The 21,075-nt window shown below is 37.9% G+C and overlaps 1 protein-coding gene across 6 annotated transcripts in view; it reads left to right on the forward strand.

Moving 5' to 3' along the window:
- Positions 1–20,897, forward strand: part of DDHD2 (DDHD domain containing 2) — a 25,774-nt gene extending 4,877 nt beyond the window's left edge. For 2 of the 6 annotated variants that reach the window (XM_082444327.1, XM_082444326.1), the window contains exons 6-17: positions 452–541; positions 1,493–1,628; positions 3,460–3,668; positions 3,951–4,018; positions 4,668–4,790; positions 5,650–5,745; positions 6,791–6,919; positions 7,027–7,182; positions 7,453–7,555; positions 7,696–7,866; positions 8,571–8,733; positions 18,142–18,249. In XM_082444327.1, the coding sequence (XP_082300453.1) occupies positions 452–541; positions 1,493–1,628; positions 3,460–3,668; positions 3,951–4,018; positions 4,668–4,790; positions 5,650–5,745; positions 6,791–6,919; positions 7,027–7,182; positions 7,453–7,555; positions 7,696–7,866; positions 8,571–8,733; positions 18,142–18,223 (1,526 nt within the window). In that variant the 3' untranslated portion in view covers positions 18,224–18,249. Of the gene's footprint in view, positions 1–451; positions 542–1,492; positions 1,629–3,459; positions 3,669–3,950; positions 4,019–4,667; positions 4,791–5,649; positions 5,746–6,790; positions 6,920–7,026; positions 7,183–7,452; positions 7,556–7,695; positions 7,867–8,570; positions 8,734–18,141 lie in introns of all 6 variants that reach the window. The other 4 variants (XM_082444329.1, XM_082444330.1, XM_082444331.1 and 1 more) reach the window with 4 other exon arrangements.
- Positions 20,898–21,075: the final 178 nt, after the last annotated feature.

Consider the following 21,075-nt stretch of genomic DNA (forward strand, 5'->3'; position numbering starts at 1 on the left):
AAATATTAAAGGGTTAAAGAGATGTGATATATGCCATCTGATAATGTATGCAACCTGCTCCCAAATGGTTCAGAAAAATAAATGTGTGTGAATACACATACACATAGAGAAATAAAGCAAATGTGGTGAATGTTAAAGTGTTGAATCTGTATAAAAAGTACATGAGAGTTTCTGTACTGTTCTTTCAAGTTTTCAATAAGATTGCAGTTATTTCAAAATAAAAAGTTTAAAAAACTTGAACAATGTTTTCACTGACTTATTACAGGATAAATTAGAAACAAAGTAAAATCACTATATTTTTACTAAGTAGTTAAATATGGGACTGTGTCTTTTAAAATATCTGCTCATATTTTAACTTGCCCATTTCTATTATCTATTCATTGTGAATGTTTGATTTTAGAATACATGACTAGTTATATAGAGTAATTTTTCTTTGTAATTTCACTTGTAGGGGAACCTTTACAGATAGATCACTTGGTTTTTGTAGTCCATGGGATCGGACCAGCCTGTGATCTCCGCTTTCGAAGCATTGTACAGTGTGGTAGGTTTGCAAAGCATGTCATATTAGATCATGTAAGGGGACTGTTAGTGCTCCTGTGAGTTGAGATGAAGTGTTGTCTTTAGTCTGTTGTCTTAGCTGCATAATAAGATTTGGAGAGCTAAAGACAGGTGGCAAGGTAGTCAAGCTTCCCAGCTTAGACCTAAAGTGCTAGTAAATTCCTTAGGCTAATAGGTTTATATTCTTAACTAATAAATCTTGAGTGAGTAAGCCCTCAAGTCTTATAAAATTGCTTTATGATGTGATGGTCCTCTTTATAACCATTCTAAATTTAAAGGGAACCATAAATATATGACCATGAAGATAATATAGTTTAAATGAATAACAGAAGCTTCAACCATTTTTGTAATTCATACTGTGATAGACCTTATGATAGTCTAATTGGAATATTTAGGTCGTTAGTATAACTTGACTTTGAAAGGTAGTATTCATAGTCTAACTGCCCTAATTTGGGAGTCTGATCCTAATGGCTAATGCCGCTAAGCATAAACCTCCTAGAAGGTTAAGATCGACGTAATATGAATTCCAAACGGCAGTGTATTTTTTAAAAATTTAAAATTTTGGGTAAAGGTTGTTTATAAGAACCAGAAAGTTAGGATAGGAACCTGACTGCAAGGCCAATTGACATGGTCAAGTGGTTTCTTTAAAAAATTGAAACAGTTCCCTTGACACGGCAGAAGTTTTGAAGTTACTGTGTGATTTTTTTTTTTATATAAAAATGTTTTGTATAGTAACAGCAGTTCTATATTAAAGGAATGTCTTTTCCTACATGCACTGTTAATTTTTTCTTGAATACTCACTCTACTTTTGACTCGAGTCAGTAGGTGCTATAAGCAAATATAGATGGATGTAGTATAATTATAAGATCTGTTGCATCCTCGCTCTACAAATTGATCGCTTCACCGTTAATGCATAGTTAATTTTCTTTTCTAGTTAACGATTTTCGCAGTGTTTCTTTGAACCTGCTACAGACGCATTTTAAGAAAGCCCAAGAAAGTCAGCAGATTGGGAGGGTAGAATTTCTCCCAGTCAACTGGCACAGTCCTTTGCATTCCACTGGTGTGGATGTGTGAGTAGTACTTTACACCTTTGAGTTGCTAACTGTGATTGTAATGTTTTCTGATCATTGATATGCTTAGGAACATTTCTGCTATAGCTGATTGTATATATAAAATTTTGTTCAACAGAAAACTTTTTGTACTTCTGTGTCTTTCTCTTAAGAGATACATTATTAAGTGCAGACCAATCCCTTTGTTTAACTAGCTCGGGTTAGGAGTGGGGAGTTGTGTGTATCTTCTTCCAGTATGTTTTACTGGCTCATGAGTGTTTACTACTACAGCTTTATTATTTCTTTAGCATAAAGCCGAATGTTGCTTTCTCCCCATAGTGTATAAGCATTTCCATCTTAAGATGTCAAAAGCCAACCTACCTCAAGATGTACAGAGTATTTTGTTGTTCCTTTTGTGATCACATTTAGATAATATTTGTCCAAATTTGGGGAAAAAAGGAAATTCCCAAATATTAAATTATTGGGGTTTATAACTTGAGGTATAATTGGTGCAATGACTTTTAAGTGATGGCTTTCTTAAGTTACAGGCTCAGTAGTTCTGTTTGTAAACTTTTTGGTAATGTCAGAGAAGGTTGCCTTATATTAAGGATATTCAGCTGTGGGCTCGCCAGAAAGAAGTATGTTCATAATATAGTTGTAGGATAGAAGTAGGAGATGCTTCTCTGGTAGATAAAGGAAGTAGCATTGTTTCCATGCTGGCCTTGGAAATGGCTTTTCTGATTCCATGTCTCTCAGTTCTTAATACCCTATGATTTGAGCATATTCCACGTGCCAAATGCTCCATTGTGGTGTTGCTTTTACTAGGTGCACGGAGTTCACATTCTTTCATATTTGAGTTGATGCTAAGAGGTTACTAGGCGCACATAGCCCTCTCTAAGCTACAGAAGATGTTGAAGGTTTGAGGAGTCTTTCTGGGAGCTTTGAGAAAGCTTTATGTGGAAGCTGATTTATACTACGTCAACATTGTTTTCCTTTGCGAGATATGAGTTCTGTTCGTCCTTGGCATCTGGCAGTCTCACCTTCTTTCAGCTTTTAGAAATTCGGCATAGAGAGAGAGAGCTGATCCATTTATCATCTGACTTGTGATCAAAAAACCTTAATGCTGAGAATTCGAGGAAAAGCCTCTTGTATCTTTTAAAAAGCTTTTATTATAGAGAATTTTGTACACAAAAGTAGCATATATAATGAATCTTCATGTATTGATTATGATTACCCAGCCCAACAAGCCTCAACACGTGGCCAGTTCTGCCCCATCCATATCTTCCATGTACTGCCCATCCCTCCACTCTATTACTTTTGGATAAAATCTTAAGACATCATCATTTCATCTGTTAAATGTTTCAGTTTGTATATCCTGTTAAGGATTAAAAATATATATATAACAGCATTATCACATCTAAAAAAATTCTTAATATCAGCAAATATACAATCAGTATTCGAATTTGTAATTGTCTAATAAATGTCATGATTTATATATACACATACATACATATACATGCACATACACACATAGTTTAAACTGGGATCATAAATTGCAATTAGTTGATGTCTTTTAAGTCTCTTTTAATCTCTTGATTACCTTTCTATCTCTTATTTTCTTGTAATTTATGTCTTGAGGAGGCTGGGTTTTTTGTCTTGCAGAGTTTCTCACACTCTGAATTTTGCTGGTCACATCCCTTTGGCTTCATTACAAATGTCTGTCCTCTATATTTCCTGTAAATTGATAGTTATCCCTTGTATCTTAATTTCTAAGTGTAATTTGGATAATAACTTAGAGGAGGCTATGGAATGTATTTAGGTTTTCTGCTTAAAATATCTTTTGTTTTTTCAGAGATCTGCAGCGAATAACTCTGCCCAGCATTAACCGCCTAAGGCACTTCACCAATGATACAATTCTGGATGTCTTCTTCTACAACAGCCCCACCTACTGTCAGACTATTGTGGACACAGTTGCTTCTGAAATGAACCGATTATATGTACTTTTTCTGCAGAGGAACCCTAATTTCAAAGGGGGCGTATCCATCGCTGGTCATAGTTTAGGTAACGGATTCTATGCGACCAGAGATGACTATCACATTTTAAGGATACCTGTTTTTGAAGTACAGGGTCTTTTATCAGTATCACATTCAGAGGTCTAGAACTGGTCTATGATGAAGAATTTGGAAGGGGTTGGAAGGGTGGTGGTGGATTGGAAAGAATGACTCCCTGCTTCATAGATTTTGCTTCATGGGTAATTGGCTTATTACTTTTTTTTGTATAAAAGACAGCTATTTAGTGCTAATGCTTTGAAATTGTCCCTTCTTTCTTCTGTTTTACTTGTAGGTTCACTTATATTGTTCGATATCCTAACAAATCAGAAAGATTCTTTGGGGGATGTTGACAGTAAAAAGGTAATTTAGATGTTCAGATAGGTTCTTTTGCATGCTTTCTTAGTAAGCATTTTTAGATTTTAGGCTTTTTGTTTTTCGCTTAGTCTCATACCATAATATTTACATTTATTTTAATTTTAACAGACTTGTAATTATCTCTGTCATTCTTGGATGATAGAAGCAAGATAGTAGTATGCTTCTACAAATATTTGCCACATTCTAAAATAATTATAGGTATCTTATTTTTTCATTATAAATATGCACTACTGATCTGTTATTAGAATTATAGAATCATTGAGTTGAAATGGAATTTGCATATGAGGAAATGAAGAGTGAATTGGATGCAAACTGATATAGTTTATAGAAATTCTGTTTGAAAGCCATCCTTAAACATTAATCAGAGCTCAGGGAAGGCTTTATTAATGATGATGAAGAATACTTTGATACTCATTCATTCACTCATTCATTTATTTAAAAACATCTTAGGTTTCAACTGACTGCAAAAACTTAAAGATCAATCACAATTTATATTTCGTATAAATTACAATTTATTCAAAGTTAAGATAGGTCTCTGTGGATATCTAACATAGTACTTTCCTTTATTGCAAAGTAGTATTAATAAAAATCTGAATGAATTTAGAGAATACGAGCTTTACAATTTAACTTTTAGGATTTGCCAAGTATTTTCATGGATCAAGGAGACACACCGACACTGGAGGAAGATTTGAAGAAACTTCAACTCTCTGAATTCTTTAGTATCTTTGAGAAGGAGAAAGTAGATAAGGAAGCTCTGGTAAAAATAATCTTTTAAAACTTTGCACTATACCATTTTCAGTATTTTTTTTTAATAAATTTATTTATTTATTTTTGGCTGCATTGGGTCTCTGTTGCTGCGCGTGGTCTTTCTCTAGTTGCAGAGAGTGGGGCTACTCTTCCTTGCGATGTGCAGGCTACTCATTGCGGTGGCTTCTCTTGTTGCGGATATGGGCTCTAGGTGCGCAGGCTTCAGTAATTGTGGCTCGCGGGCTCTAGAGCGCAGGCTCAGTAGTTGTGGCGCATGGGCTTAGTTGTTCTGTGGCATGTGGGATCTTCCTGGGCCAGGGATCAAACCCGTGTGCCCTGTATTGGCAGGCGGATTCTTAACCACTGTGCCACCAGGGAAGTTCCCCATTTTCAGTATTTTTATTGCTTCTTTTCATCGTACTGCTTGCTAAGAACCTGCCCTTTAGAAACATTTTAGTCATAAATACTTTGTTATCATTAGTAATGCTCTTTAGCCTTATTTGTGTGCTTTTTATCATATAAAGTGATCTTTGCTTTGTGGAGTTTCAGAGTTCCAAGGAGCCATGTTAATAGCAATGGAGCAAAGACTAAAACACAGCACAGCTCTGAAAACATGAGAGCAGGAATAAATGACCACTAACTTTTCCAACTCTTATTTTCTGTTATACTTTCTAGAGCTCTGCTGTGGATATTTGCTTGTTTATTTGTTTTTGTTACCACTAGGGAGTCCTAGTCATGCAAAGCAAAGAACAACAGAGTGTTTAGGCCTTATTCCTCTCAGAGAACAGGGCATTTACTTATTTATTTTTAGGACATTTAATTGATTTTATTTTGCCTAGAAATAAAGATATTTGATTTTTTATGCTTAGGCTTTATGTACAGACAAAGATCTTCAGGAAATGGGAATTCCCTTAGGACCAAGAAAGAAGATACTAAACTACTTAAGGACCAGAAAAAATTCAGTGGTATGTGCTTAATATAGCTTGTGGGATTAAACAGTTTTTTGACTTCCCTGTATCCTTGTGCTTTGTGAGGTGTTTAGTATAGGGAGCTAAGCAATTTTTAAAATTGACCTTTGGCTCTCTTTTCAGAAATTAAACACATTTACTTTATTGATATCTTTAAAAGTGTTATTAGCTTCAGAAGTCTTTATCTCCCCTGGACTTCCACCATTCAGTTTTTTCCTTTTTTTTTTTGTTTGTTTTGTAACTGCTTTATTGAAATATAATTCACAACACATACCATAAAATTCACCCTTTTAAAATATACAATTCAGTGGGTTTTAGTATATTTGCAGAGTTGTATAACCATTACCACTATCTAATTCCAGAACATTTCCATCACCGCAAAAAGAAACATCATATTCATTAGCAGGCACTCCCTATTCCTCCCTCCTGTGAACCAATGATCTATTTTCTGTGTTCATGTATTTTCTTATTCTGGATATTTCATATAAACGGAGTCATACAATATGTGGCCTTTTGTGACTGGCTCCTTTCACTTAGTATAATGTATTCAAGGTATAACCGTGTTGTAACGGTGCTTCTGCACTGAGCATTTTTGGCCACTGATTCCTTTCCATAGTCTAGTTAATTATTTTTCAACCTTTTAGCAGGTTGCTCAGTTCTGATTTAAGGCTGATAGAGACATACTACTTGCTTTGATTAGAAAGGCATAGCATTTCATTGAACTCCTCAGCAATCCCCAACATTCATTCCACAGTGCTCTGCTATCGTTTTCTCTCATGATGGTTGCCTAAAGTTTCAACTGCTACCCAAATGGCTTTGTACAGCTTTCATTATTTCAGAGCATGTAGGGATATCAATTCATAATTTAAGGCAACTTTTGTTTTCATCAGCTTTATCTTGTTCTCTGAGAGATTCTTCTTAAAATTGTTGACTACCATTTCAAAACCTTCCCAAGCATCCTTTTAAACCAGTAGAAAACTGTATAATCCTTTGGATATTTTCACTACATAGCAGCCCCACAGAACTATTTTTTATTCTTTAGGGAATTAATAGACCAACCCCGAAATCACCTGCAGGGGCAAATATGTCTAACATCCCCAAAGAATCGGAGTTCTGCAGTAGTACTAATGGTACTGGAAATGATGAACATCTGGATGTTGGCATTGGGCAGGTAACAACACTAATTCTCTTTGGCCATTTTATTGTTTGCCATTGGTATGGTAGGAACAGATGTAACTTTTGTTATTAATGAGAGATGCTTTTATTTCCTCCTTCCAGGTGCCTGTAAAATACCCCCGGCTCATCTATAAACCAGAAATATTCTTTGCCTTTGGATCTCCCATTGGAATGTTCCTTACTGTCCGAGGCCTAAAAAGAATTGACCCCAACTACAAATTTCCAACATGCAAAGGTTTCTTCAATATTTATCACCCTGTAAGCATTGGACAGCTCTTGTGGTTTTACCTGAATATTAGGGCTTATTGGTAAAGAGCATACGATATTCTATTGTGTTGATTTACTTTTTTCTATATTATTCTGTAGTAATGAGATAATTTATAATAGTATGAATCTGGAAGTGATGGGGCAGAACAACTACATTTAAAAAAATGAGCTTATAATTATTCTTGCCTGATACATAGCTCCTGAGACTGTCATTATCTTTCTTCAGCAGAGGTATATGTAGCTATTGTTTTTCCTATGTAGTTTGATCCTGTGGCCTATAGGATTGAACCGATGGTGGTCCCAGGAGTAGAATTCGAGCCAATGCTGATCCCGCATCATAAAGGCAGAAAGCGGATGCACTTAGGTAAGTCTTGAGTATAGAACCTGATAATTCTAGACCTTCTGGTCAGTGCACACTGACTGGACCTCATTCACTTTGTTTAGCTGTGTTGAACCCTTTTACCTCTGTAAAGCATGTAATGTTCTTTTTCATATATGTTTCAGAACTGAGAGAGGGCTTGACCAGGATGAGCATGGACCTTAAGAACAACTTGCTAGGTTCGCTGCGGATGGCCTGGAAGTCTTTTACCAGAGCTCCATACCCTGCCTTACAAGCTTCAGAAACTGCAGAAGAAACTGAAGCAGAACCTGAATCAAGTTCAGAGAAGCCTAGTGGTCAGTGACACTGTACATACTGATTTCCTGCACCAGGCCAGATAACAGGGACTCCATGGTGTCTGGTTCTTATTTTCCCAGGGTCTTCTTACTTTCTCCTTTTTATTGTTTAGGACCAATACTATGAGTCCTAATGGGCCTTCAACTCTGCTGGTGTTTTCTGTCATCTAATAGCCACAAATTTTGGAAAAACATTATTTGTGAGGGAAGATGTCAAGAGAAGCTGAGCATCTAGTAATGAGGCTTTAAAACATTCCCCACTTGGGCACTATGGCAGTGATGCTCAGAGCCTACACTGTGAAGAACCTTGCTTTTACAGGGGAATGTCTGTGTATTCATGGGTTGGTTTTATTTTCCTGGCTGGGGACTAGCTAGGACACTTTTCCTCTTAATTTCACAGTAAATACTGCATTCTTTTGCTTTAGTTTTCAATTGCCTAAGGAGTTCTAACCCTGTTTGCATTTAGTTTGTAAACCAAAGGCAAATGGAATTAGCCATTAAAGGTACAGGAAGGAAGAAAGGGATTGGATAAAATCAGTGTGCCTTGAGGAGAAGCTTTAAGGGGATTGAGAGGAGGAAAATGAGAGAGAGCTTTCTGAGCAGGGTAGCTCATCCTGCGGTACAGCTGGAGTCTGAGGGAAAGTAAGGACAACCATGGAGGGCTGGACGCTTTTATATTCTTATTATGGTTCTTCTGTATCCAGATGTTAGCACAGAAGAGAACCTTGTAGCAGTTAAACAAGAAGCCCCCCCCATCCATGTGGGAATGCTGAATGGAGGCCAGCGCATCGACTATGTGCTACAGGAGAAGCCCATTGAAAGTTTTAATGAATATTTATTTGCTTTACAAAGTCATCTATGCTACTGGTAAGTGTTTGTTTGTTTTTTTAAGTCTATCTTTTTTTAAAATTAATTAACTTATTTATTTTATTTTTGGCTGTGTTGGGTCTTCATTGCTGTGCGTGGTCTTTCTTTAGTTGTGGCGAGCGGGTCTACTCTTCGTTGCTGTCACGGGCTTCTCATTGCGGTGGCTTCTCTTGCTGCAGAGCACGGGCTCTAGGCGCGCGGGCTTCAGTAGTTGTGGCTCACGGGCTCTAGAGCGCAGGCTCAGTAGTTGTGGCACACGGGCTTAGTTGCTCCGCGGCATGTGGGATCTTCCTGGAGCAGGGCTCGAACCTGTGTCCCCTACATTGGCAGGAGGATTCTTAACCACTGCGCCACCAAGGAAGCCCCTAAGTGTTTGTTTTTGTTTTGGGGTTTTTTGGTCTTAATTGTTTGTTAAGATTTCTTCAGATGATATGAGTGTGCTGTTTTGTAATTGTCTGAACAAGAAATCATTCTAATCCCAAATATACACTGGCCTATCCTCCTTTTTCTACATCTATCAAATATCTGTGAAACAATTAAGACTTATTTCACCGAGCATAATATTCTTTAGGTCCATCCATGTTGCTGCAAATGGCAGAATTCCATCTTTTTTTTTATGGCTGAGTATTATTCCATTGTAATATATACCACATTTTCTTTACTCATTTGTCTGTTGCTGGACACTTAGGTTGCTTCCATATCTTAGTTATTGTGATTAGTGCTGCTGTGAACACTGGGGTGCGTGTATCTTTTCAAGTTAGTGTTTTCGTTTTTTCTGGATATATACCCAGGAGTGGAATTGCTGGATCATATGGTGGTTATATTTTTATTTTTTTGAGGAGTCTCCATACTGTTTTCCACAGTGGCTGCACCATTTCACATTCCCACCAACAGTGGACAAGCATTCCCGTTTCTCCACATCCTCGCCAGTGTTTGTTATTTGTGTTCCTTTTGATGACAGCCGTTCTGACAGGTGTGAGGTGGTATCTCATTGTGGTTTTGATTTTCATTTCCCTGATGATTAGTGATGTTGAGCATCTTTTCATGTGCCTGTTATCCATTTATGTGTCTTTCTCGGAAAAATGTCTATTCAGGTCTCCTGCCCATTTTTTGATTGGGTTTTGTTTTTTTTTTTTGATATTGAGTTTTATGAGCTCTTTATATATTTTGGATATTAACCCCTTATCACTCATATCATGTGCAAATATTTTCTCCCATTCAGTAGCTTTTTGTTTCATTTTGTTGATGGTTTCCTTTGCTATGTAAAAGCTTTTAAGTTTAATTAGGCCCCATTTGTTTATTTTTGCTTTTATTTTTTTGCCTTAGGAGACAGATCCAAAAAAATATTGCTGTGATTTAGTCAAAGAGTGTTCTGCCTATATTCTCTTCTAGGGGGTTTATGGTTTCCAGTCTTACATTTAGGTCTTTCATCCATTTTGAGTTTATTTTTGTAAATGGTGTGCAGAAATTTTCTAATCTCATTCCTTTACATGTAGCTGTCCAGTTTTCCCAACACCACTTGTCAAAGAAACTGTCTTTTCTCCATTTTGCATTCTTGCCTCCTTTGTCATAGATTAATTAACCATAGGTGCATGGGTTTATTTCTGGGCTCTTTATTCTGCTCCATTGATCTATGTGTCTGTTTTTGTGCCAGTACTAGTCTGTTTTGATAACTGTAGCTTTGTAGTATGGTCTGAAGTCAGGGAGGGTGATATCTCCAGCTTTGTTCTTTTTTTCTCAAGACTGTTTTGGCAATATGGGGTCTTCTGTGATTCCATATAGATTTTAGGATTATTTGTTCTAGTTCTGTGAAAAATGTCATGGGTATTTTGGTAGGGATCGCATTAAGTCTGTAGATTGCTTTGGATAGTATGGCCATTTTAACAATATTAATTCTTCCATTCCAAGAGTGTAGGATATCTTTCCATTTCTTTGTATCATCTTCAGTTTCCTTCATCAGTGTTTTATAATTTTCAGAGTGCAGGTTTTTCACCTCCTTGGTTAAGTTTATTCCTAGGGTATATTATTCTTTTTGATGTAATTTTAAATGGGATTTTTTTTCTACTTTCTCTTTCTGATAGTTCATCATTAGTGTATAGAAAAGCAATAGATTTCTGTATATTAATCTTGTATCCTGCAAGTTTACTGAATTCATTTATTAGTTCTAACAGTTTTTTGGTGGAGGCTTTAGGGTTTTCTATACAAAGTATCATGCTATCTGCAAATAGTGACAGTTTTACTTCCTCCCTTCCGATTTGGATGCCTTTCTTTTTTTCTTTTTTTTTTCCTTTCTTTTTTTTTTGTCTGATTGCTGTGGCTAGGACTTCCAATACTATGTTTAATAGAAGGGGCAACATTAGGCATCTTTGTCTTGTTCCTGAATTTGGAGGAAAGGTTTTCAGCTTTTCATTGTTGCATATGACGTTAGCTGTGGGTTTGTCATAAATGGCCTTTGTTATGTTGAGATATGTTCCCTCTATGTCAACTTTGATGAGTGTTCTTATCAAGAATGGATGTTGAATTTTATTAAATGTATTTCTGTGTCCATTAAGGTGATCGTGTGATTTTTGTCCTTTCTTTTGTTGATGTGGTATATCACATTGATTGATTTGTGAATGTTGAACCATCCTTGTGTCCCTGGAATAAATCCCACTTGATCATTATGTATGATCCTTTTTTTATATTGTTGGATTCAGTTTGCTAACATTTTGTTGAGAAGTTGTGCATCTATATTCGTCAAAGATATTGGCCTGTAATTTTCTTTTTTTGTATTGTATTGGTCTGGTTTGGGTATCAGGATAATGGTGGCCTCATAGAATGAATTTGGGAGTATTTCCTCCTCTTCAGTTTTTTGGAGTAGTTAAAGGAGGATAGGTGTTAGCTCTTCTTTGTACGTTTGCTAGAATTCCCCTGTGAAGTCAGTCCTGGACTTCTGTTTCCTGAGAGTTTTTTTTAATTACAAATTTAATTTCACTAGTGTTTGGTCTGTTTAAATGGTCTGTTTCTTCTTGATTCAGTCTTGGCAATTTTTATGTTTCTAGAAATTTGTCCATTTCTTCTAGGTTGTCTGATTTGTTGGAATATAACTGTTCATAGTATTCTTTTATGATTTTTTTATATCTCTGTGGTATCGGTTGTAATTTCTCCTCTTTCATTTCTTATTTTGTTTATTTGGGTCCTCTCTCTTTTCTTCTTGGTGAGCCTGGCTAAAGGTTTATCCTTTTTGTTTATCTTTTCAAAAAACCAGCTCTCATTTTCATTGATCTTTTCTATTGCTTTCTTTAATCTCTATTTTATTTCCTTCTCTGATCTTTATTATTTCCTTCCTTCTGCTGACTTTGGGCTTTGTTTTTCTTTTTCTAATTCCCTTAGGTGGCAGGTTTGTTTGAGATTTTTCTTATTTCTTGAGGAAGGCCTGTATCACTATAAACTTCCCTCTTAAATCTGCTTTTGCTGCATCCCAGAGATTTTGGAGAGTTGTGTTTCCATTTTTATTTGTCTCAAGGTATTTTCTGATTTCCTCTTTGATTTCTTTATTGACCCATCATTTTTTAGTAGCATGTCATTTAGTCTCCATGTGTTTTTTCTTTTCCCATTTTTCTTTCTGTAATTGATTTCTAGTTTCATACCTTTTTGGTCGGAAAAAAGCTTGATATAATTTCTATCCTCTGAAATTTGTTGAGACTTGTTTTGTGGCCCAACATGTGATCTGTCCTGGAAAACATTTCATGTGCACTTGGAAAAAATGTGTATTCTGCTGTTTTGGAATGTAATGTCCTGTAGATATCTATTATGTCCACCTAGTCTATTGTGTCATTTAAGGCCACTGTTGCCTTATTGATTTTCTGTCTGGATTATCTGTCCATTGATGAAAATGGAATGTTAAAGTCTCCTACTATTACTGTATTATTGTCAGTTTCTCCTCTTATGTTTGTTACTATTTGCTTTATATATTTAGCTGCTCCTATCTTGGATGCATATATAGTAACAAATGTTATATCCTGTTCTCGTATTGATCCCTTTATCATTATAGAACGCCCTCCTTTGTCTGTTGTTATAGGCTTTGTTTTAAAGTCTATTTTGTCTGATAGGAATATTGCTGCCCCTGCTTTCTTTTCATTTCCATTTACAGGAAATATCTTTTTCCATTCCCTTATTTTCAGCCTGTGTGTGTCTTTAGCTCTGACATGAGTCTCCTGGAGGCAGCATATAGATGGGTCTTGTTTTTTGTCCAGTCACCCACCCTGTGTCTTTTTAAAATTTATTTATTTATTTTTGGCTGCGTTGGGTCTTCGTTGCTGTGTGTAGGCTTCTCATTGCTTTGGCTTCTCTTGTTGCGGAGCATGGGCTCTAGGCACGCGGGCTTCAGTAGTTGTGGCACATGGGCTCAGTAGTTGTGGCTTGTGGGCTCTAGAGCGCAGGCTCAGTAGTGGTGGTGCAGGGGCTTAGTTGCTCTGCAGCATGTGGGATCTTCCCGGACCAGGGCTCGAACCCGTGTCCCCTGCATTGGCAGGCGGATTCTTAACCACTGCGCCACCAGGGAAGCCCCACCCTGTGTCTTTTAATTGGAGCATTTAGTCCATTGACATTTAAAGTAATTATTGATAGGTATGTACTTATTGCCATTTTATTACTTGTTTTCCAGTTGTTTTTGTAGTTCTTCTGTATTCATTTCTTTTTTTTCTTCCTTTGTGGTTTAATGATTTTATTTAGCAGTATGCTTGTGTTCCTTACTTTTTTGTGTGTGTGTATATGTTGTAGTTTTTTGATTTGTGATTACCATGGGGTTCTTATATGTTGACCTATATCTACTTGTGTTAAACTGGCAGTCATTTAAGTTCAAACATATTCTAAACAACCTATGTTATTTTACTCCCCTCCCCTGCATTTTGTGGTTTTGATGTTACATTTCACATCTTCACGTTTATCCCTTAACTGTTTATTGTAGTTATAGTTGCTTTTACAGTTTTTTGTCTTTTAATCTTCATACTGGCTTATTTAAGTGGTTGATCCTCAGTCCTTACTATGTATTTGCCTTTTCTATTGGGATTTTCCCTTTTCTATAGGTTCTTACTTCTTTTCCACTTAGAGAAGACCCTTTAACATTTATTTTAGAGTAGGTTTAGCATTGATGAACTGTTTCAGTTTTTGTTTGTCTGAGCAGTCCTTTATCTCTTCTTCAATTCTGAATGATAATCTTGTTGGGCAGAGTATCCTGGGTTGCAGGTTTTTCCCTTTCAGGACTTTGAATATATCATGCCACTCCCTTCTGGCCTGCAAGGTTTCTGCAGAGAAATCAGCTGATAGCCTTATGGAGATTCCCTTGTGTATGACTCTCTTTTTTTCTTGCTGCCTTCAGAAGCCTCTCTTTACCTTTTGCCATTTTAATTATGTTATGTCTTGGTGTGAGTTTGCTTGGGTTCATCTTGTTTGGGACCCTCTGTGCTTCCTGTTCCTGGATATTTGTTTCCTCCAGGTTTGGGAAGTTTTCACCCACAGTTTCCTCAAATACATTTTCGATGCCCTGCTCTCTCTCTTCTCCTTCTGAGACCCCTATAATGTGAATGTTGGTACATTTAATGTTAGCCCAGAGATCTCTTATACCATTTTCATTTTTTAAAATCTCTCTTTTCTTTTTGCTGTTCTGATTGGGTGATTTCCATTATTCTATGTTTCAGATCACTTATGTGTTCTTCTGTATCACTTAGTCTGCTATTCAGTCCTTTTAGTGTGTTTTTTATTGCAGCTATTGAATTCTTCATTTCTGATTGGGTCTTTTTTATATATTCTAGTTCCTTGTTAAAATTCTCACTATGTTCATTTGTTCTTTTCCCTAATTCAGTTAACATTTTTTAATTAACTGTGTTCTGAATTCTTTATCTGGTAAATTGTTTATTTCTGTTTCATTATTTACTTTTTCATGGGTTTTCTCTTGCTGTTTCAATTGAGAGCAGTTCGTCTGCCTTTTCATTTTGCTTAACTTTTTCTGTCACTATGAATTTAGGTGAACCAGTTACCTATTGCGGTCTGAAAGGGGTGTTCTTATGTGGGAGCATCCTTATACAGACTGTGTGTGCCCAGTGCCTTTGATGGGAGAGCAGGATTTGATGACACGGACAAAGTCATCTGTCCTCAGCTATCACCTTAGTAGGGGGTGGAGCTGGAGCTGGGTGTGAGGTGGGACTTCCCCTCTGCTCAGTGGCTGTCACCATGCAGTTGGGGACAGGGGCTGATCCTAAGTTGCTGGAGCCAAAGCCCTGAGGGTCCAGCCCAGGCTGGCTCTGTTCCCTTTAGGTGTGTTTCCCACCCCCCCTGCACTGGAACCCTTGCCCCAGAGCTGGGGAGGGCAGACAAAAGTGGGGCCCATGTGGGCTCTCTGCAGACAGAGGTCCGAGCTGTCTGCCATGTGCAGCCTTGGGTGCATGTCCCCTTTGCCCCTCATAGTCGATCACTGCCCCCGGCCTCCCCTGTCTTGTTATGGGGCCACACTGCAGGGCAGCTGGGGCCTGTGTGGACTCTTGGTGTTTGTTGGGGCGTAAGCCGTGGGGTAGAGGCCGCCGTCAGAGTTCTGGGCTTCTTCTGATGCAGTGCTTGAGTAAGTGCCAACAGTGGCTGCTGACACCCCACCCAGACTCCGCCCCAGGTCCGGGTTGCCTGTGCATCCCTTGGCTGTGTTTCTCCCTGTCGTGGTGGCCCTAGATGCTGTGCAGTGGTGCATCGTCATGGAGCAAGTGGGGCTGAGGTGTGCACCCAGGCGGGGAGACCTGGCAGCCACTAGAGCAGTCCTCCCACTGTACTCTCCGCCCTGCCTGGGGGCGAGCCAGCACGCACGCGCTCCCACAGCCCTGCTGCCCTCCAGCTAGCCAAGGGGGCTCGTCTCCCCTGATTAGGACCCCAGGACTGGGGCGTTCAGTCTGAGGCTCTCACTGCTCACTCCCCAGGGTGGATCTCCGCCTGTGCATTCTCCCTTTTCCTCTGAGTCCCCTCCCAGGGGCACAGGTCCCAACCTGGTCGCTTTTCTTCCCATCCTAAACGATTACATGTGGATCTTTCTTACAGCCTTGGTTGTACCGGAGTTTTTCTGCCAGTTTCCATTCCACATATAGATGTACTTTTGATGTGTTTTTTGGGGGGATGAGTTCCATGTCCTCTTCCTCTGCCACGCTGATCGATCCCCCCTGCCATCCACACATCTTCTGTGGTGAATTGTCTGTTGAAATCTTTTGCCCATTAAAAAAATTGGGTTATTTCATTATTAAGTTTCGAGAGTTTTCTATATTTTAGTTACAAGTTCTTTTCAGATACACTTTTTTTCCTCAGGATGTGGTTTGGTTTTCATTTTCTAGCAAGTAGGTTTTGAAGCGCAGTTTTTTATTTTGATGAAGTCCATTTTACTGATGTTTGTGCTTTTCTGACATATTTAAGAAATCTTTGCCAAATCCAATGTCATTAAGGTTTCTCCTTTGTTTTTAGAAGTTGTGTCGTTTTAGCTTTTACATTTAGCTCTATGATCCATTTTGATTGAGTTAATTTTTAAAGATGGTGTGAGGAAAGGATTGAGGTTCATTGTTTTGCATGTGGTTTTCCTGTTCTAGCAACATTTGTTGAAAAGTTTATTCAGATGGAGAAACTGTTGAATTGCTTTGGCTCTGTTTTGTTCCACTGATCTGTTTGTCTATCCTTATGCCAATAAAACACTGTCCTGATTACTGTAGCTTTATAGTAAGGCTTAAAATTAGGTATCTTGAGTCCTTCATCTTTGTTGTTCCTATTCGTAGTTATTTTAGGTATTGTAGGTCCTCTGCATTTCCTTATATATTGTAGAATGAACTTGTTAATTTCAGCCAAAAAGCTTTTTAGGGATTTTGATTGTGATTGCATTTTATCTATAGATCAATTTGGGGGAAGAATTGACATCTTAATAATGCTGAGTCTTCTGACCCACGAACACAGTTCTCTCTCAGTGTATTCTGGTCTTTAGTTTCTCTCAGCAGTGTTTTGTGGTTTTCAGCGTGTGTATCATGCACTCTATAATTCATATTGCCCTCCTCCTATTATGAATAAGGTTGAGCATCTTGACATATACTTAAGGACCATTTTAATTTTGGGGGGGAGTTATCTATATACCCTTTATTCTCTTTTATATTGAAATTTTGGTTTTTTAATTGATAAATCTGTGATATGAGTTGTAAATACCTTTTCCCCAGTTTGTCTTTGACATTGTGTACATTACTTTTTGCTAAGTAGAAATTTTGATTTTTATGTAGTCAAATTTATTTTTTTTCCTTTTTTGGCTTCTGGAATTTGTGTCATACTTAGATTTTCCTTGCTCTCCAAAGAATTCCTTACCACAGTTTATTCTGATATTTTAGGGTTTCATTTTTACATATAAATCTTTGATTCTGTTCAAATTTATCCTAATAGTAAGGTGTGGATTGATCCAAATCATTTTCAGGATAGCTATCCAGTTGTTGCAACACTGTTAATAGATCTGAGGTTCTAACTTTATTGTATTAAATTTCTATAAGTATTTAAGGCTATTTCTGGACTTCCTGTTCTTTTCTATTGATCCATTTATTTATGCACCAGGATCACACCATTTTAATATCTGGTTTAGCTAATCTCCCCTCACTGGTATAGGAGGAAGGAGTTTCTTAACCTGCCATCTGTGTATGGAGCTTGTGGGGAATAGAAGAAAGTCTATGAGTCCAGTGAAATTCTATTTATAATTTCGGGTATATATGTATATGGTGTCTTTTCTGGGGAGAAATCCATAGGTTTCATTAGATTCTCAAATAGATCCATGACTCAAAAAATGTCAAACCTTAGATCTAGAAAAGTGTTTGAGCCATATACCCTTACAGCAATCCGTGAATGCTGTATTTTTATAATCAAATTTCTTTACAAACTGGATATAAATAATTGCTTGTACACACACTGAATAATATCTGGAAGATGCATGAGAAATTGGTAACGTCGGTTGTCAGAAGTTGGGGACTAGTGGTGAAGAAACAGTGAGAAGGAGACTTCATTATTAAATCCTTTTATATCTTTGATTTTTATTCATATGATTGTATTGGCTTTTTGAAAAAGGTGAATAACATTTAAAAAATTAAGGTGATGAATTGGATGACTCTTCCATGTTGTTCCAAGAGTGAGTTCTGTGGAAAGGGAGGGCTTGGTCATTTACTGCTGGCTTTTTTATATTACAGGACATAACGCTAGACTTATTTGTTATAAGGTTACCTTACAAACCACTGCCAATTACATCACCTCTGAGTCAGATTTTTTTTAAACAGTAAAAAAATGAACTCATAAGGTGGTTGTGTAGATTGAGATGATATATGTAAAGCATCTAGTACGAATGTTAGTTTCTTCTTTTTACAACATAATTTTTTCTCTTTACAGGGAGTCTGAAGATACAGTATTGCTGGTCCTCAAAGAAATCTACCAAACCCAGGGTATCTTCCTTGATCAGCCTTTACAGTAAAAATGAACCACCTATGGCTGCTTAATGTAAGTTTTTAAATGTCATGTATGCAGCATGGTTCCTACATATTAACATGGGACGAGGAACTGTGGAGCCTCAGCTCTTTATAAATACACTTTTTGTTGCCTGTCACCAAGATCCAGGTTATTACTCATTTTTAGAGGGACTCTGGTTAAAATTCATGGGAAAAAAGCACAGTAGGCCACTTAGAGAAAGGTTAGTGTATGTTTGTTTTGTTAGCGACTTGGTCCAATAATACTTGCCATTTTTAGGATCTAAACTCAGAATCTTAATAGTTGACCATTTGAGAGTTACCATGGCAACAGTTACAGCTTTAAGCACAAACAGCTCACCCTGGGATTTACGTTACTCAGCCCTGTAGATGTGTAGTTAGAAAGTTTGTGTGTCAGACTCTGGCGTTCTCTCTGGTCGCCTTCCAGCGTGATGACCTCTTCCACTCTCTCCCTTAGACGGACACTGAGGGATCCTTCCCCAGAAAACCTGCCTCTTTGTTGCTGCAGTTTTCCTCTCCTCAGCTGTGACATTTCCTGCAGGTTGCCTGCCACTTACTCACCACTGGGGTCTTTGGAAGATAATCTTCCTCTCTGGAAGTGAGTGGAAAAGCAAAGGGAAGACCCTATTACTTTTTACCACTGGCTTCAAAGAAACACTTGCCATTCTTTCGTCATAGCTGGGAGTGGTTTGCATCTTTAATACTTTGATGATGGTATTTAGGTACCACGCTTTATTGCTTATTACTTGAGATGGTATAACGTCTGTTTGAGTTTTTGTTTTGGGTTGGGTATAAATTTTTCTAAGAAATTACTGCTTATCTTTAGAAAATATTCTAATCTGGAAGCGGACTCCCGAGATTCAGAAGGCATTTTGGGGTCTGCTCATCGCTCATGGGTGTTCTCTGCATTTGAAGGCCAAGTCTTAAGTGGATGAGGGAGACTGGTGGCCATCAGACTCTTTTGAGCCAGCTTTTATTTCCTACACGTACTGTATGAAGAAAGACTAAAATTTGTAAATACTGTTTACTCTCTCTACAGCTGACTGACAGATTTATTGCTAGGAATCACTGAGCTGTTCATTGTTTCCACAGCTGTTTGAGCTGCTCTCGGTGGACAGTCTAAAGTGGACAGTTTAGTTCACATCAGGTGCATCTTTATAAAGCAAAGAGATATTATATATCCTAGACCTGCCCTTTTATATCATATCATACTTCAAACTGGGAGACTCTAGACAAAGTCCGACTTAGTTGTTGGTTCTTAAGTTGAGGGTTATAAAAGCTGACAGACCTGAAATTACACAGCTTTGACTGCTTATTAAGTGATGAATAAAATGTTTTAGTGGTACACTGATGGTGAAATAGAATTTGTGTAAGCCATCTGCCACCGCTGCTTGGGTGCAGGGAGTATTGAAGTGTCCTCTTCAAGCACATAAACAGCGTTGCCTTCTTAGGTACCTGTAGTGCAGGGCGCTGCGGGACAGGCTTCCGGCACAGGCAATGTTGGTAGATCTGGCTAGGGGGAAGTGTTCCTTATTCTGAAAGACAAACCTGCTTCTGTGGGGCCAGGAACAGCTGTTGCAGAGTCAGTGTCAGAGCGTGCAAGTGAGATGCACCTTGAAGAAGACGGGTGAATGGAGACTAATTGTTTCCAAGGCATCTTGCTCACCACTGTGCTGCAGGTATTTTCTTTCTCACAGGTCTCAGCGTGTGATTGTCTTTGCAGTTCTCTTTGTGACAGTCCTTCACACTCCTTTCAGGTTCCTACAGGCCCTGGTGGACAGAGCGGTGTAGACAGGCAAGCTGTGTTTCGTTTTTTATATCGGTTTCTTGTAAGTAAATGTATCATGGTATCCAAAGTCCTGGAATTTAACATTCACATAAGCCATCTCTTTGACGGCAGAGGGAAGGTTAATTACTGTCACCCTAGAGTGAAGGTTGGGGTAAAGGTGAGAGCCTGGCCTTTCCTTGTCCATCTGCTTACAGACTAATGCTAAGCCACTAAGAAGTCTCATCTCTATGAAATACTTTATTTTCTTTACTACATAAACTCTGAGTCTGAAGTAAGGGTTACTGAGAATTCAGTAGCATTCAGTACATATTGAAGGGGAAGCTTTCATCAAGTTGTTGTCTTCAAATTTAAATTTGGTCTTCCTATTAACAGAATAACTAAAATTTAAGAGTAAACCAAAGGACCAGCAAGAGTGAGTCCCTGTAACCAAAGATGAACAGGATCAACCTGGATGGCTAGATAAACCACTGTTTGTACTAAGACGTGTTTCCTTCCTGGTGATGAGGGGCAGGTGACTGGAAAAGAGCTTTATATCCTGTTTGTCCCCCTGTGCTGGTATCACGGATGTATATTCCACAGGGTAATAAGCTTGACTTGAGTTCCTTGTTTAGTTGTGTATTATTTGCACTACTTCGGTTGTATCATGTGCAATCTCTTAACCAAGCCTATTTTTAAATGCTGGTAGAGTATCATTTTATACATACTCCCAGCTGCAGAATTGGTATTGCTTATCTCAGCAAAAGAGATTGTTTGCATGGAAAGATTAATAGCACTGATTAGCTTTCTGATATTTTGCACTTTTTGAAATGTTTTTTATGTGATTATATTTAAAACTTTAGTAAATACTGAAATAAAACCATATTGACCAGTTGCCTACTTTTACCTGGCTCATCCATCATAAAGTAAAGAGAGTCAATACAATAACCATTTCTCTTCCCCTTGTGTACTACTAAAACAAGTTTAAAAAGAGTTTTGGGCAAAGAACTAACATTCAGGTTCTTTGCCCTTGACTGTTGATTTAAAGTGCGGCAATTATAAGGTAAATATTGA

Source organism: Balaenoptera physalus (genome assembly GCF_965194825.1).
Source record: "Balaenoptera physalus genome assembly, chromosome: 21".
NCBI classification, from domain to species: domain Eukaryota; kingdom Metazoa; phylum Chordata; class Mammalia; order Artiodactyla; family Balaenopteridae; genus Balaenoptera; species Balaenoptera physalus.